The following is a 13,963-nucleotide window of genomic DNA, read 5'->3' on the forward strand; positions in this document are numbered from 1 at the left end:
ACGTAGTTTGGCTGTTTGAGAGTTTGAACGAGGTTCTTCATGGAGCAGCGCCGGGCATAGTTTAAGTTAATCGACTATAAAATATTAACCGAGTTAGCCTCACCGGTCATCACTATTTACAAGGTATCAGAAGCATCCATGACTATCGAATCTTACTCATCACATGAATTATTAGTCGTATCATTCTACAGTCAAACCGAGGCGGGCAACCGAAGGGAAATCTATATGCCGACCACCTCCCCCTGATCCCCTAGGCGACCTGATGAGAAAAATTTAGGATTGCCTAGGTAAAGAGAACAAGGCATATTACAATTCAAGCGGTAGTCCCCCAGCCCCCTTTCCAGGCCGAAATACCATCTGTTAAAGCCTTTTCTTTTCCTGACCTTAGCGCATGTTTTCCCGCCCAGCCTAGTCGTTCCCATGCCGCCAACGCCGCTTTCGCAAGACCATCCAGTCTTCCGCCCAACAGTCCGTCCGTTCATCCATCCGAAACGCCGCGGAAAGCAAACAAACTAACAAACAAACAATTCGAAGCCAGGTGGTGAAACCTGGAAAGTAATGAGGAAGTAGCTGTGGGGCCGTGTTTTCTTTGTCTTTCCTTAGTTTCGTTTCCGGGTCGTATATATGTATTAAGCACCAGCATTCACCCAACGCCTTGTTTTGGTTTTCCGGGTTTTCCTTTCCTTTGTGTTATCCCTTGCTCTACGGCCGGCATTGACTGCTTAGTCCGTCGACTGTTTCTGTTTCTTGTCGATGTGGCCTGGCTCGTCGGGGGATCGGGAGGACGAGGGTTCGGATGTGGGGGCGCTGGGGAGCTCGTTGGCGACTGCTTGAGCTTCGGCGTCGAGTTCGGCCTCGGTTTGTTTTGTGCCGTTGAATTTCTCGGGGGATGCGGTGTTCTTGGTGCTCTGGTGGCTCTCGGAGGTTTGTTTGTTCGCGGATGTTTCCTCGGTATTGTCCTCGTCGGATGCTGGGCTGGCGCTGTCTTTGGTTACCGGGGGAAAGTAGAGTCTGTGGAGCAGGGGTGTTAGTTAGAGGTTGCTGGAGGGCGCGAGTTGAAATGTAATTCTGCGAGAGGGAAGCTTACGGGATATACTCCTTGTATGCGTCTTGGTCCTTCATCTCGAAAGTGACAATGATCACCTTATCGAGCTTGGCACCATCCGGCCCAGCCAAAAACTTGCGAATAGCGCCTAGAGCTGCCGGCGCGGCCTCCCGGCTCGGGTAGCCATACACTCCTGTGCTAATGGCGCTAAAGGCGATGGTCTTGCAGCCGTGTTCTACAGCCAGCTCCAGACTACGCGTGTAGCAGCCCGTCAGCAGGCGCTCAGAATCGTCCGGGCTCAAGTGGTTGTAGATCGGGCCGACGGCATGAATCACATGGCGCGAAGGCAACGAGTAGCCCCCAGTGATCTTCGCCGAACCAGTTTTGCACCCGCCAAGCTGCTGGCACTCGTCGTAAAGCTCGGGACCGGCAACCCTGTGGATCGCGCCATCGACGCCACCGCCTCCGAGAAGCGAGCGGTTCGCCGCGTTGACAATGGCGTCCACGACGAGAGACGTGATGTCGCCACGCAGCAGACCGACGCGGTCGTTGAACGATTTAGACGGCGCTGGGAGGGGGGTATCGGTTTTGGGGCCCAGATGGGTGGGAGGGAGCTCCGTGCCGGGTGCAGCAGGCGAGAGTTTGCGCAGCCTGTAGAGGAGAGAGAGCGAAGGGATGTCGGCGGCTTTGATAAGTGCCATTTTGGTGGTGCGAGGTTTCCGAAGGAACATCGATGTAGTGTGTGAGTGTGTGTGGTGGGGGTGAGTTGTGGATTGGATCGGTGCCTGGGTGATTTTGGTATTGTTCTTTTTGTTGTGGAGGGTTTTCGAAACTCGTTAACAAAGACCTTTGTTTGTCCTGTTTGTCGCGAGCGATCGAAGGGCTCGAAGAGGTGAATCGAATCGGCGACCGGTGCGGGGCCTAGCTGTTACCAGGGAGGAAAATGACAGTTTGTAGGAACCTTCCTAGGTGATGGTGTGCGGAAGGAAAAGAGGCGCAAGGCACAGCACAAAAAGCCTCGGACGATGCAGAAGAAGGCAACCAATTTCGGGCGGGCGAGGTCGAGAAGTTTCCGGGACAGGAAATTTGGAAGCCTGTGCGTGGGTGAGCAAATGAAGAATGCGGGGATGCGGCTCACGGTTGATTGTTGCAGGGCGAGGCTCGCTTTGGAGTAGCCATAGGTCAAAACCCCGTCAGTGGGTTGAGATGGAAGTGCAGTTGGCTCCGGCAAAGGTTTGTCTGGGGGGGTACGTGTGATGCATGCAAACTGTAAAAGTCAATGCAGCACATGCACAAGGATGGAAAGAACGTCGCGGGGTTGTCATGATGCTTGTCCCACCCGAAAACGGAAGCTCAACGGTCTGGACCATGCTCTGCAGCATCGCCCCTGGTGGGCACTGACCCCGCGCCCGTCCGCTGCACAACAGGCCTGGGTTTATCGCAATCGGGCTGGCCTGGGCAAGACAAGTGCTGAATCGGACCCCTGCTGATGGTTGTTTGGTCGCGTGGGGCTGCAAAGGTTTGCCCCTCCTTTCTGCCGTGCCCCTCCAACGGAACCCCTCCAATAATTTTGCCGGGTCCAACCGCGACAAGCTCCGGGGTTGACTCACCGAGACCGCCTTCAGATAACAGCACATATCCGCCTCATTGTATGCCGAGTCGGTATTGACAAGTGAGTTTCGGTGTCACAACTGTTTGGGAAGCACCTTGCCTGACGCGTGCAACTCTCGCCCAGCATTACTCGGTGGACAATTGGCTTCTAGGCCCTCGATTCAACTCTCAATTCGACCGAACTCGGCAACGCTCTCACTATCCGATCCGACAACCGGTCTGCAAATACAGCTAAACCTGAACAAAATACCTCAAAACATGGCGGACGCTGTTGCCGATGCTGCTGCCAAGCTCCAGCTAGGTGGTGGAGCCCCGGCCGAAGGCGGTGCGAAGCTCCAGCTTGACGAGGAAACCGGCGACTGGGTATCCAAGGGCGAGCTAAAGAAGCGGTTGGCGAAACGGGCGAAGAAGGCTGCCAAAGAAAAGAACAAAGACGCGGTCAAGGATGCGCCGGCTGCGTCTAAAGCCGCCCAGGAGGGTGCTGCGCCGAAAAAGCCGAAGGAGAAGGTCGAAGAGGCTCCAATCGACACCGATGCCATGTTCAAGCAGGGCTTCCTTAACGATGTGTACAACGAGCGGCCTGAGAAGGCCGTGTTTACACGGTTTCCCCCTGAACCCAATGGGTTCCTTCACATTGGTCATGCCAAGGCTATTGCGGTCAACTTTGGGTTTGCGAGATACCATGGTGGCAAGTGGTATGTGATTGCCTGTCTGCGACGTAATTTGGTTCATTCTAACATTGTGTGTTGTATTGCAGCTACCTTAGATTCGATGACACGAACCCCGAGGCGGAAGAGGAGGTCTACTTCACTGCGATCGAGGAGATGGTCCGCTGGCTCGGATTCGAACCCTACAAGATCACCTACTCCAGCGACAACTTTGACAAGCTGTATGAGCTAGCCGAGCAACTGATTAAGCTTGATAAGGCCTATGTCTGTCACTGTGGTGGTATGCTACGACTCGACGAAGTCAGCACTCGAACATACTGCTGACAAAGTACAGATGAGGAGATCAAGCTCCAGCGGGGCGGTGAAAAGGGGACAAGCCCGCGATACCGATGCAAGCACGCCGAGCAGTCTGCAGACGAAAACCTTCAGAAATTTCGGGACATGCGCGATGGGAAGTACAAGCCAAGGGAAGCGTTTCTGCGCATGAAGCAGGATGTAGGTCCCCAAGATTCACGACCAAGCGTTCCCAGGCTGATATTTTAGATCACCGATGGCAACCCCCAAATGTGGGATCTTGCCGCATACCGCGTGTTGGACAAGCCTCACCACAGGACGGGGTCAAAGTGGAAGATCTACCCTTCCTATGACTTCACTCGTAAGCGCATGCTAATGGGGAGTTGGGGACTTTGTGTACTAACACCGCTTAGACTGCTTGTGCGATAGCTTCGAAGGCATCACTCATTCGTTGTGCACCGTCGAGTTCTTCCTGAGCAGGACTTCCTACGAATGGTTGAACAAGCAGCTCGTCGAGTTCCAGCCCATGCAAAGGGAATACGGCCGACTGAGCATCCAGGGATCCGTGCTTTCCAAGCGGAAGTTGAAGGAGCTAGTGGAAAAGAAGATCGTGCGCGGCTGGGATGACCCGCGCCTTCACACCCTGATAGCCGTACGCCGGAAGGGTGTCCCGCCCGGGGCTATTCTCGAGTTTGTGAACGAGCTCGGTGTGACGACTACCAACAGCATTATTCAGAACTCCCGGTTCGAGCAGACCATCCGGCGGTACCTCGAACGGACGGTTCCAAGACTGATGCTCATCCTCGACCCGATCCCCGTTGTGATCGAAGACGCCGACGAGTTCGACGGAACCGAGCTCACGGCCCCTTTCTCACCCAAGAACCCCGCCATGGGCGAGCACAAGATCAAGTTCACCAAGACTGTGTACATTGACCGTTCCGACTTCCGCGAGGTTGACAGCAAGGACTACTTCCGCCTGGCTCCGGGCAAGACTGTTGGCCTCCTGCAGGCGCCCTTCCCCATCAAAGCTACCAGCTTCACCAAGGACGAGGCGTCGGGCAAAGTCACCGAGATCCGCGCCGTGTTCGACCGCGAGATAAAGAAGCCGAAGACCTTCATCCAGTGGGTATCTGCCGGCGAAAGCGCGGGGTCTCGCAAGTGCGAGGTGCGCTTGTACAACCCGCTGTTCAAGTCGGATAACCCGGCTGGCGTGGAGGGCGGGTACCTGAACGATCTCAACCCGGAAAGCGAGATTGTCTACCCCGACGCCGTGATTGAATCTGGGTTTGATGAAGTCAGGGCTCGGGCGCCGTGGCCTGAAGCCGCTGGGGAGGACAAGCTCGGTAAGGGTGGGCCGGAGTCTGTTAGGTTCCAGGGAATGCGGGTTGCGTATTTTGTAAGTTTTCAACGTTTTTCTGACCATATGTTAATATGTGTGAGGCGAGAGATTTGCTAACTTGACTCCTAGGCTATGGACTCGGACAGCACGGATGACAAGATCGTGCTGAACCGGATAGTGTCGCTGAAGGAGGACAAGGAGAAGAGCTAGTTGAGATCTCGTCTTGTGAGGTAGACTTAGCAGATGATTTCGGTCACGGCATTTGGCGATTCATATATTTCGCGCCGCATATGGCTACTCAATATCCAACCAGCCGACTCGCTTTGTTGATTTGGGGGTCCCATGCCGTGGTGACTCGGTTGGTTGTATGTTTCTTTATTCCTTCCTTGTTCCTCAACGTTCCCGTGCCCGAGGCACCGGAACCCGCCCATTGGTATTTGATGCCTCACTCAACACCCTCGTTCTTCTGTGGTATCTCGTCAAAAGGTCACCGTCTTCGCGCTTGGGGCATGACCTCGCACATTTTCCTCCCATTCCTTTCTTAACCACAGATCCATATCCTTATTTAGTACGACATTTTTGCTGGCCTGGGAGAGAAGCCGTTCTCTCTACCATCATTCACGGGCTCGGCCTGGTTCCTGGCGCAAATAAATGTTTTGTTTTAGGCATTGCCGGAGTTGAAGGAATTTCCATGCAGCCTGCTTTCGGTCTACTAGCTTCCAATGCCAATATTCGTCGAAATTCGGCGACACAAGGGCGGTTCGCCGTCTCGGCACCCCTGTACCGGCCCCCGTCAACCCAATATCAACGACCCTTCGAACCCCGTTTCGACTGGGAATATCTCAAACTCAGGGGCCGGACTCGGTAACCGCACACCTTTCCCCGAAATCGACCGCAATTATTGCTACATGGTCCCTGATCATGAGACACCTCCTACTACACATATATACGAGCACCCGGTAAAGTCATCCACCGGGATTGAGGTGCCAGAAGGGGATAGGGGGCGTTCCAGTCTACCTAAAACCCCCGCTAACACCCAGAAGAAAAGGTCCAAGAGCACGATGAGGCAACGTGCCCGGGCTATGAGCGCCGCAAGTTCTGTCAGTTCTTACGAGAATGGCCTCTATGAACCGACTGATCATCATGCGATGCCGGACTTGAATCTAGCTTCGGGGGTTCAAGACTGTCTTGCAACAGCTGGTGATGATTGTCATCAAGACGAGGATCAACGACGGGAACCAATGTCTGACAAGGATTCTGGATATTCTTCCGCGAGCTCGGCGACTGGGTGCCGTTCGGATTGCAGGTGTAAGGAGAACGACCCGCCGCCGACACCGGTTTCACGTCTGGAATCAAGATCACGGTTACGATCACAGTCTCGGTCTCGCGAGGAGTCACTGTCATGGGAGGAGTCCCGGGCGCGATCACGGTCACGGGCTCGGAAAGAAGCGAGATCCCGTGAGGAGTCACAGACCAGGTCACGGCCGGAATCACGATCCCAACTTAGGTCACGGTCTAGGGATGAGTTGCGTCCCCGGAAGAAGTCACGGGAAAGATCACATCTACCCCGGGGAGAGGGATCATACATGGCCCACTCCAAACAGGAAGATCCCCAAGGCTGCGCAGAATGTCTCTCCTGCAAAGACAAGGAGATACAGACTTGCTTCTGCTTTGACAAGGCCCGACTCGGGCGCCGGTTTGAGCCTAAATCGGGTCGCCTGCCGGATCCGAGTTTCACACATCCATACCTGTACCTAGGCGGCACGAACACGGTCAAGCCGGGTGCAAATGGCTCCCCTTCATCGCCTTCGTACCCTTCTTATAGAGGACCCCCGGCCCAATATCACCAAACTTCAACCCCCCCAGCCCCGGCCGACTATCCCATGTCTCCCGCGGGCCAGGACTACAAAGCTCCCTCTGCCTACCCTCCGCGGTATTCCATAGCTCCTGGGCTGAGCAGCACTTTCTCTAGTTCTAGGGGTGAACGACTGGAAAGTGCAAGGGATCAAGAAATCGGTACCAAGATTTATTACGACCCTCGGAACGGGAACGACGCCAACAACACCCACGAGGTCAAAAACACCCACAACCCCGGTATCAACCCCCTCAACCCGATCGGTCTCACAAGTCCCAGCAACCCCCACCCCCCTACTCGGCCTCTCGCAGACCGGTTCAAATACAGCCGTACCAGCCCCAGAACTGCCCCCAGAAAAAAGCCCACGGCGGGCCGGACGCACTCCCGTCGTAAGTCCTGGGTCCAACCTGCTGACACGGACTACCGGTATTCGTACCCCAGTCTGTATCCGTTTGACGATCCGCTTCTCGATTCGACACGTACGGAGGAGGGGTTGCTTGGAACCCAGACGGATTTGGGCGACTTGTCGAAGATGGAAGAGGGTGGGTATGGGCAGTATGATGGGTATCGTGGGTATGGCGGGTATGATCGGCATGGTCGGCATGGTGGGTATGGACCTGGGAAGGCTTATTCACGGGATGGGTATCGGGTTCGGCCGGGGAGAATTTATTGATATAGGGAAGGTTGGGGGCCTTGATGGGATCAAGGTGTGTGGTGAGTGAGAGGGGTGTTTCTGGTAGATGGCTCGGGATCGAGCGGGAGGGAGAGAAGTAAAATAGGGGGACGAAGGTAGAAGGGGAAGTAGCTCTAATTAATGAAAATTAAGACAACAGCCGGGACCATTCAAAAGATTGAGAGAAGGGCGCTTGGGAATATGGCGTAGTTACTGGTAGATTGTATGGAATCAGATAGTTACACCGAATTCCTAAATAAATGGAATATTCGGTTCAACATTAATACAAAGATTTGCCAAACAGACTCGGCCTTCTGTCGTCACGGGACCCAAACAACCTCTTCGGTATCTGCCACTTGGACTGTGTTTTTTTTTAGAATTAGGGGCGTTAACGCAGCGCTAACGTAATTTTGTGCTTTCCATAGAGAGCGCCTTACTGACGGGCCCTGCAGTTCCGACATCAGCTGAGTCGTCTACCTTATGTCGAAGAACTTGAAAATCAGCTCATCTGAGAAGGGGATGTGGAAGGAGGTTGCGATGCAGGGGTAGAGAAGACAAAAAGGGTAATATGCGGGTCCACTTTCCACCCTCCAGCCAATGAAAAGGTGAGTTCTACATGCTGTGGCTCCACTACTCACACGCCATGGGCTAACTTTCATCTCGTCTCATTCTCAATTTCTCTCCCGTTCCTTCCCTTTCACTGACAACCACAGCACTATGGATGCAGAACCCCAAGATGAATGGGAGCATTTCCAGGTTTCTCCAAGACACTCCGATAAATATCATCGTTTTATGACGAAGAAATTTGCCAATTCTGTACCTTCTGTCACGCCGACCTTGACGAGCTTTGTCAAACAAAGGGATTTCGATTAGCTGTGTCTCGTCACCTGGCTGGAAAGTCAACCAACCTGCCCGTTGCGTAAGAGCGGTTTTGTTGAGGTTTGTATGACCCAAACGGCAAAACGTACGGGAAAGTTTACAAAGTCCCCGAGCGCATCATCAACAAGCCTCAGGAACAAACCCAACGGAGCGAGCTACCATGGCAACACTCAAGCAACGGCCCTCCCTATAACGCGAAGACAAAACCATCCAACGACAGCGCACCATCTGCCGCCGCAATATTTACTTGCTCCGGCACTTCCGGGTACGCTCAAATAAACGACTACCCGATAAATCAAGATACCAGGAATCAACCCCGCACGTCTTTGCCACCCACCTAGAGTTGGCATGCCGGTCACAGAGGTTCAAATATGACTGCGACGTGAATTCCGCGTTTTCCGCTTCCTCGGCGGCACGAAGGAGCATAGCAATGACCGACCAAGGAACGGTTGCAGCCATGGCCACATGGACCGATGCAGACGGTCAGGGCAGAGTATATACACTACATGTTGGAGTATGTCATCATAATACTCAAGTCCATGGATGTGTAGGGTAGCATTGGCGAGGCGGAGGAAATGATCCGGAATTTTTTGGCCGTGATCATACTCGCTTTTATTACAGGATCCGGGAGCGTGACTGAGGAGTCCCTGTAGGTCTCGAGCAATGATTCCAGTATCGCAATCAAGATCCGATGCGCCGGATAGCGCGGGCGAGTGGGGAAGGCATTCGTGAGAATGATACCGGTTTGGGCCAGTCGACGAAGCAGCTAAGGGCCACACGAAAGAATAACGGCCGCTCGAGGATGCCACTTCAAGTCGTAAGAGTATGTTAAAATGTGGCGTGGTTGGCTGACGGTGAGCGCAGAATGAACTACCATACTCTTTGGCGATCCAACAATAGAAACAACACAAAACGACAACTCGAAGTTATTCAACTTGCGATCTGCCCAGGCCAAAGAACACCCGTACTTGTAGAAGGCGATGTCGTGAAAATAAAGCTCGAGGTAGCTTATTGATTGGTTGAAGGTCTCGACTCACGATTGTTTACCGCCAAGCCTGGCGCGGTCTGACACCCGACCAAAAAAGCTTATTCCAATTCAAAAGTCGACAAAATCCAACATTCCCTCCATCGTAGAAACAAATGCCAAGTCAAGGGACTTCAATAAAGGAGTTACCGCGAAGAGGAATTTGTGTGGAGGCTGGTGCTGCGTCTAGAGCCTTTGTCTCGTCCATTTTCGGTTTGATTGGCAGGCGCGACCCTCCCAGTGGCTCATGAGTGGCTCAGCGCGGCTCCGTTGTCACTTCCGTTTTCTCGGTCCCCTTGTGGGTGGTCCATGCTCACTAGCCATTGGATCCTTCCGTCTGTTCTTGCCAGCTTTTGGTTTTAACGTTAACGCTACACCGTGAAAAAGGCCGGCCATCAGCCTGCCGCAGCCCACTTCCTGTACTTTCCGCGCGAGCACACGCACTGCAAACCTCGATTCTCAATCCTGCAGCGCGATTCGTGGCCCTCTCCGCCTTTCTGCCAAGAACCCCACAGAGAAACCTCTCCTCTGCTGGGCCACCGGTCGACACGCGTCCTCCCTGCCCTATTATCCTTGTTCAATTGCCTGACGTTGGGTGCGCGCCCCAACTGGTACGAATCGGTCCTCTTCTGGTGGTCAGACACGGCGGTACGAATTTTTTTCTTGCGCTGACCCTCTCTTTCTGTTCGCGGCCACCAGAGCAAAAGCGCCCCCCCAAGAACGGTCCCGCCCTACGCCTGGTCGCGTCGCCTAAGCAGCCTTCCTGGTCCCACCGCCCTGTCTCGGCCGTGCAGCGCGTTTTCAACAATTACCCAGGTTCGACTCAGGCGCTCGCGCGTGCCCGACTTGGCTGGAGACTGACCGAGATTTTAGTTTCCATCCGGTGAAATCCCGACCTGGCCATTTTTGGCCCGTTTGATAGAGCCGCGGAGAGATCGTGACTTCAGCTCCTGCGGAACCCCCCACCATTCCAAACCAGGCGACATCCTCCCGGGAACGCCTGCACCTCGTTCGACTGCCACCAGTCATCATCCATCAACATCCAATCGTCGCGTCGCCAAAAATTTCCCTCCATCGAGCAAGGCGGGCCAAGTTTCCGGAGGTAAAAATCGAGGGGAAAAAAAAGCCGAACCGACCACCCCTCTCAACCATGGGTAAGTCAGTCCAGAATCACAAATTGCATCCCCCCAGGCAATATCAAAGCAAAGTTCTTTTTTAAGTCCGAGCAACTCCTACCCCTCCCCCTCCCTTCCCGCAGTGCCCAACCACCTACCTATCCCTGGGTCAGACGGTTATCGTGGTCAGTCCTCGGTGCTTCGATGACGTGTGGCTACGGTTCATAACTATAACGACCAAATACGGGACACTAGGTGGTAGCTGCAAACACGCAACAAAGGGGCCAGCGAGTGCCGGGCCTGAGATTCTTTTCTTGTCTGTCAAACCACAGCAGGCTCCCTCGCTACCGCTCGCGGGGAGGGCGCTGCAGCAGCGCGCGCCTCCTCCATGCGACCAGCCTCCATGTGCGGAAGTACCTTCACACAAGCAGACCCTTCCCTCCTCGGCCTCCCCCTACCCTGCATGTCTTTCCCATCCTGATCCACCTTCGGGTTTGTTCACCACTTCCCCCGCCGCGGCTACCCCCAAGTGCTACCTCCCTCTTCAAATTGCCACCCTTCAATTGCATCCGTCCTCCCGCATCCTCTCTCCTCCAACCCCCTCCCACGGTGCGAGCTTTCCTACCCATTTTCCTCCACCTTTCTTCACCTCGGCCGGCTTCTAACATTTCGTTTTCTCTACAGCAGATTCAGGGGATAATTATCGCTCGGTGAGTTATTTTTTTTCATTTCCTTTCCTCCTACCCTAGTATCTTTTTTGGTTGTTGGCGTTTGTTGCATTATTTCTCCTTTTCCTCGCTAGCTCTTGTTCCAAGAGTCGACGAAATGGAGTCCGCTTCCGCCTCTTGGAGCTCTCGACGTCGTCATTCTAGCAACGAGCCCATCCTTTCCATGTGGGCCGTGCTTCGCGGCGCTTCGCTGGGGTCAATCGGTATCCACAGTCATTCAAGCTGATGGATCGAGACCTCGACGATCCCCGCTATCCGTCATCCAGGCTTGATCCGCGAGGCGTTTGTCGCCAACAGCACCAACCCCACCAGATCGGCACGCCATCCCTACCTCGACCCCAATTCTTCTCTTAACATTCGTCTCGGATTCACATCAAACAATTCTTGAAGCTTTTCCCCAAACATACACTAATAGCTAGCAGCGTGAGAGGTCGCATTCTCCTCGTCGCGGACGTTCAAGGAGCCCAAACACTCGCCGATCATACTCGCCGCGTGATCGGTCGCGCAGCCAACCGCGGAGAAGAAGCCGGTCGCCTATGACCGGACAGGGCACAACTACTGGCGGACCAGTATCTGGATACACTGGAGCTCCCCATCGAAATTTTGAGGACCGCTCGGGGCACCGAGAGCCAGCCATGAACAACATTCGCGAATCCTCGCAGCAGGACCGTAGGGTCTACGTCGGCAACTTGTCATACGACGTGAAATGGCACCATCTCAAGGATTTTATGAGACAGGGTGGGTTTTTGGAACGGCGGTGGAGCGCACAACGCATGGTCGGATACTAACAGGGTCCAAACAGCTGGAGAGGTTCTCTATGCCGACGTGTTGCTTCTTCCCAATGGAATGTCGAAGGTGGGCGCCTATGAATGATTTGGCCGGTTCTTTTTTTGTGGTTCCTATTCTTTTGGCTCTTGATGGATTGTTGGATTGACGGGTTGGGACGTTGTCCGCGGTGATTTTAGGGATGCGGGTAAGTTGACATCTATATCATTCGGCCTTGGTTCGGTCACTAACTAACATCCTTTTTAGTATTGTGGAGTATGCCACGAGGGAGCAGGCACAACAAGCCGTTTCGACGCTGAGCAACCAAAACCTCATGGGCCGCCTCATTTACGTTCGAGAGGTGAGCGTCATATGTCCATACGGGTGGTGCATTTCTGGGCTGACAAGAGTTACAGGATCGTGAGGCAGAGCCAAGGTTTGGCCCCCCAGGTGGTGGTGGTGCTGGCCGTGGTGGGTTTGCCGGAGGCATTGGCGGTGGCCCCTATGGTGGTGGAGGTGGCGGCTTTAACCCCGGTCTTGCCGCCGGTGGTGGCGGCGGTGGTCGACAGATCTACGTCTCCAACGTTTGTCTCGCCCTTCCCTAATTGATTTGGGGAATGCTGTGCCCGCTAACGTCGAATCAGCTTCCTTTCAACGTCGGCTGGCAGGATCTCAAGGACCTCTTCCGACAGGCCGGTGAGTAGAGCCAACACAAGGCCCGGCGACTTGGCATAATGAAACATGGCACTGACTGCTCTTCCTCGATAGCTCGTGCAGGTGGCGTTATCCGTGCCGACGTTCATCTCGGCCCTGATGGCAGACCCAAAGGTTCCGGTATCGTAGTTTTCGAATCTCCCGACGACGCTCGCAACGCCATCCAGCAATTCAACGGTTATGACTGGCAGGGTCGCATGCTCGAGGTCCGCGAGGATCGCTTCGCCGGCCCAGCCATGGGCGCAGGTGGTTACGGCCGTGGCGGCTTTGCTGGTGGGCGCGGTGGCTTCGGTGGCGGATTTGGCCGTGGTGGGTTTGGTGGAGGACGTGGAGGGTTTGGCGGCGGCGGCTATGGAGCTCGTGGCGGTTTCAGTGGCGCCCCTGCCGCCGGCGGTTTCCACGATGCCGGCAACGCATCGGTCCCGCCAAACCCATTCACAGACCACGCCACAGGCGGCGTTGAGAAGTGCGACACGATCTACGTTCGTAACGTATGTTCTCCCCTTAGCATCCCACCCCCCCCTTAGCTCTAGGATTCATAACTAACAAATATATCAGCTTCCGTGGTCGACGAGCAACGACGATCTGGTTGAACTCTTCTCTACCATTGGCAAGGTCGAGCAAGCCGAGATCCAATATGAGCCCAGTGGCCGGTCCCGTGGCAGCGGCGTCGTCCGCTTCGACACTGCCGACACCGCCGAGACCGCGATTGCGAAGTTCCAAGGCTACCAATACGGCGGCCGCCCTCTGGGTTTGAGCTACGTCAAGTATATTACGCCCGGCGGCGGCGGCGACAGCATGGACACCGATCCCCACGGCGGCCTCACCCAGGACCAGATCATGTGAACGTCCCTATGATGCGGCAACCGAGAGCGAGCGTGTTTCGCAACGGATGATCTACTTTGGGGAGTTCGCTGGTTCTGATACGTCATACCAAGCCTGCTCATTTCTACTACTTGCCTTGCTTTTATTTCCTTTTCTGTTGCTTTTGATTTCCTATTTATGTTATCGTTCGATGGGACGATGTGTGTACAGTGGAAGAAGACCTGTCTTTCCGGGGCCCATAGTCTCATCGCAGTCTACTCTTGGGGGTTGCGATGGTGAAGGAAGATAGTCCTGGCTCACCGGTATGATGAAGTGTCTCATGCCCTTATCTAGTTTTCGGCACTCGGCAACCCACGATCGCAAAAGTTACTGGCGCGGTGTTTTTTCCACGTGTGGGGTCTTGTCCGCGTTATGTTTGGTATTGCAGA

The 13,963-nt window shown here is 54.5% G+C and overlaps 4 protein-coding genes across 4 annotated transcripts; 3 read left to right on the forward strand and 1 right to left on the reverse strand.

The window, feature by feature from the left end:
* Positions 1-722: 722 nt before the first annotated feature.
* Positions 723-1,746, reverse strand: C8A04DRAFT_9623 (uncharacterized protein; the record flags this gene model as incomplete). Its single annotated transcript, XM_062785549.1, has 3 exons — positions 723-917; positions 996-1,011; positions 1,088-1,746. 3 exons carry the CDS (start codon positions 1,744-1,746, stop codon positions 723-725), a joined length of 870 nt encoding a protein of 289 aa, XP_062639976.1.
* Positions 1,747-2,914: 1,168 nt separating this feature from the next.
* Positions 2,915-5,167, forward strand: C8A04DRAFT_25522 (tRNA synthetases class I, catalytic domain-containing protein; the record flags this gene model as incomplete). The annotated part of the gene is made up of 6 exons (XM_062779597.1): positions 2,915-3,351; positions 3,414-3,604; positions 3,659-3,819; positions 3,868-3,979; positions 4,032-5,014; positions 5,087-5,167. 6 exons carry the CDS (start codon positions 2,915-2,917, stop codon positions 5,165-5,167), a joined length of 1,965 nt encoding a protein of 654 aa, XP_062639977.1.
* Positions 5,168-6,840: 1,673 nt separating this feature from the next.
* On the forward strand, positions 6,841-7,485 carry C8A04DRAFT_25523 (uncharacterized protein; the record flags this gene model as incomplete). Its single annotated transcript, XM_062779598.1, has 1 exon — positions 6,841-7,485. One exon carries the CDS (start codon positions 6,841-6,843, stop codon positions 7,483-7,485), a length of 645 nt encoding a protein of 214 aa, XP_062639978.1.
* A 4,381-nt stretch (positions 7,486-11,866) lies between these two features.
* On the forward strand, positions 11,867-13,556 carry C8A04DRAFT_25524 (uncharacterized protein; the record flags this gene model as incomplete). Its single annotated transcript, XM_062779599.1, has 8 exons — positions 11,867-11,969; positions 12,034-12,086; positions 12,197-12,204; positions 12,264-12,357; positions 12,413-12,580; positions 12,641-12,692; positions 12,765-13,201; positions 13,269-13,556. 8 exons carry the CDS (start codon positions 11,867-11,869, stop codon positions 13,554-13,556), a joined length of 1,203 nt encoding a protein of 400 aa, XP_062639979.1.
* Positions 13,557-13,963: the final 407 nt, after the last annotated feature.

Source organism: Dichotomopilus funicola (genome assembly GCF_033296635.1).
Source record: "Dichotomopilus funicola strain CBS 141.50 unplaced genomic scaffold C8A04scaffold_7, whole genome shotgun sequence".
NCBI classification, from domain to species: domain Eukaryota; kingdom Fungi; phylum Ascomycota; class Sordariomycetes; order Sordariales; family Chaetomiaceae; genus Dichotomopilus; species Dichotomopilus funicola.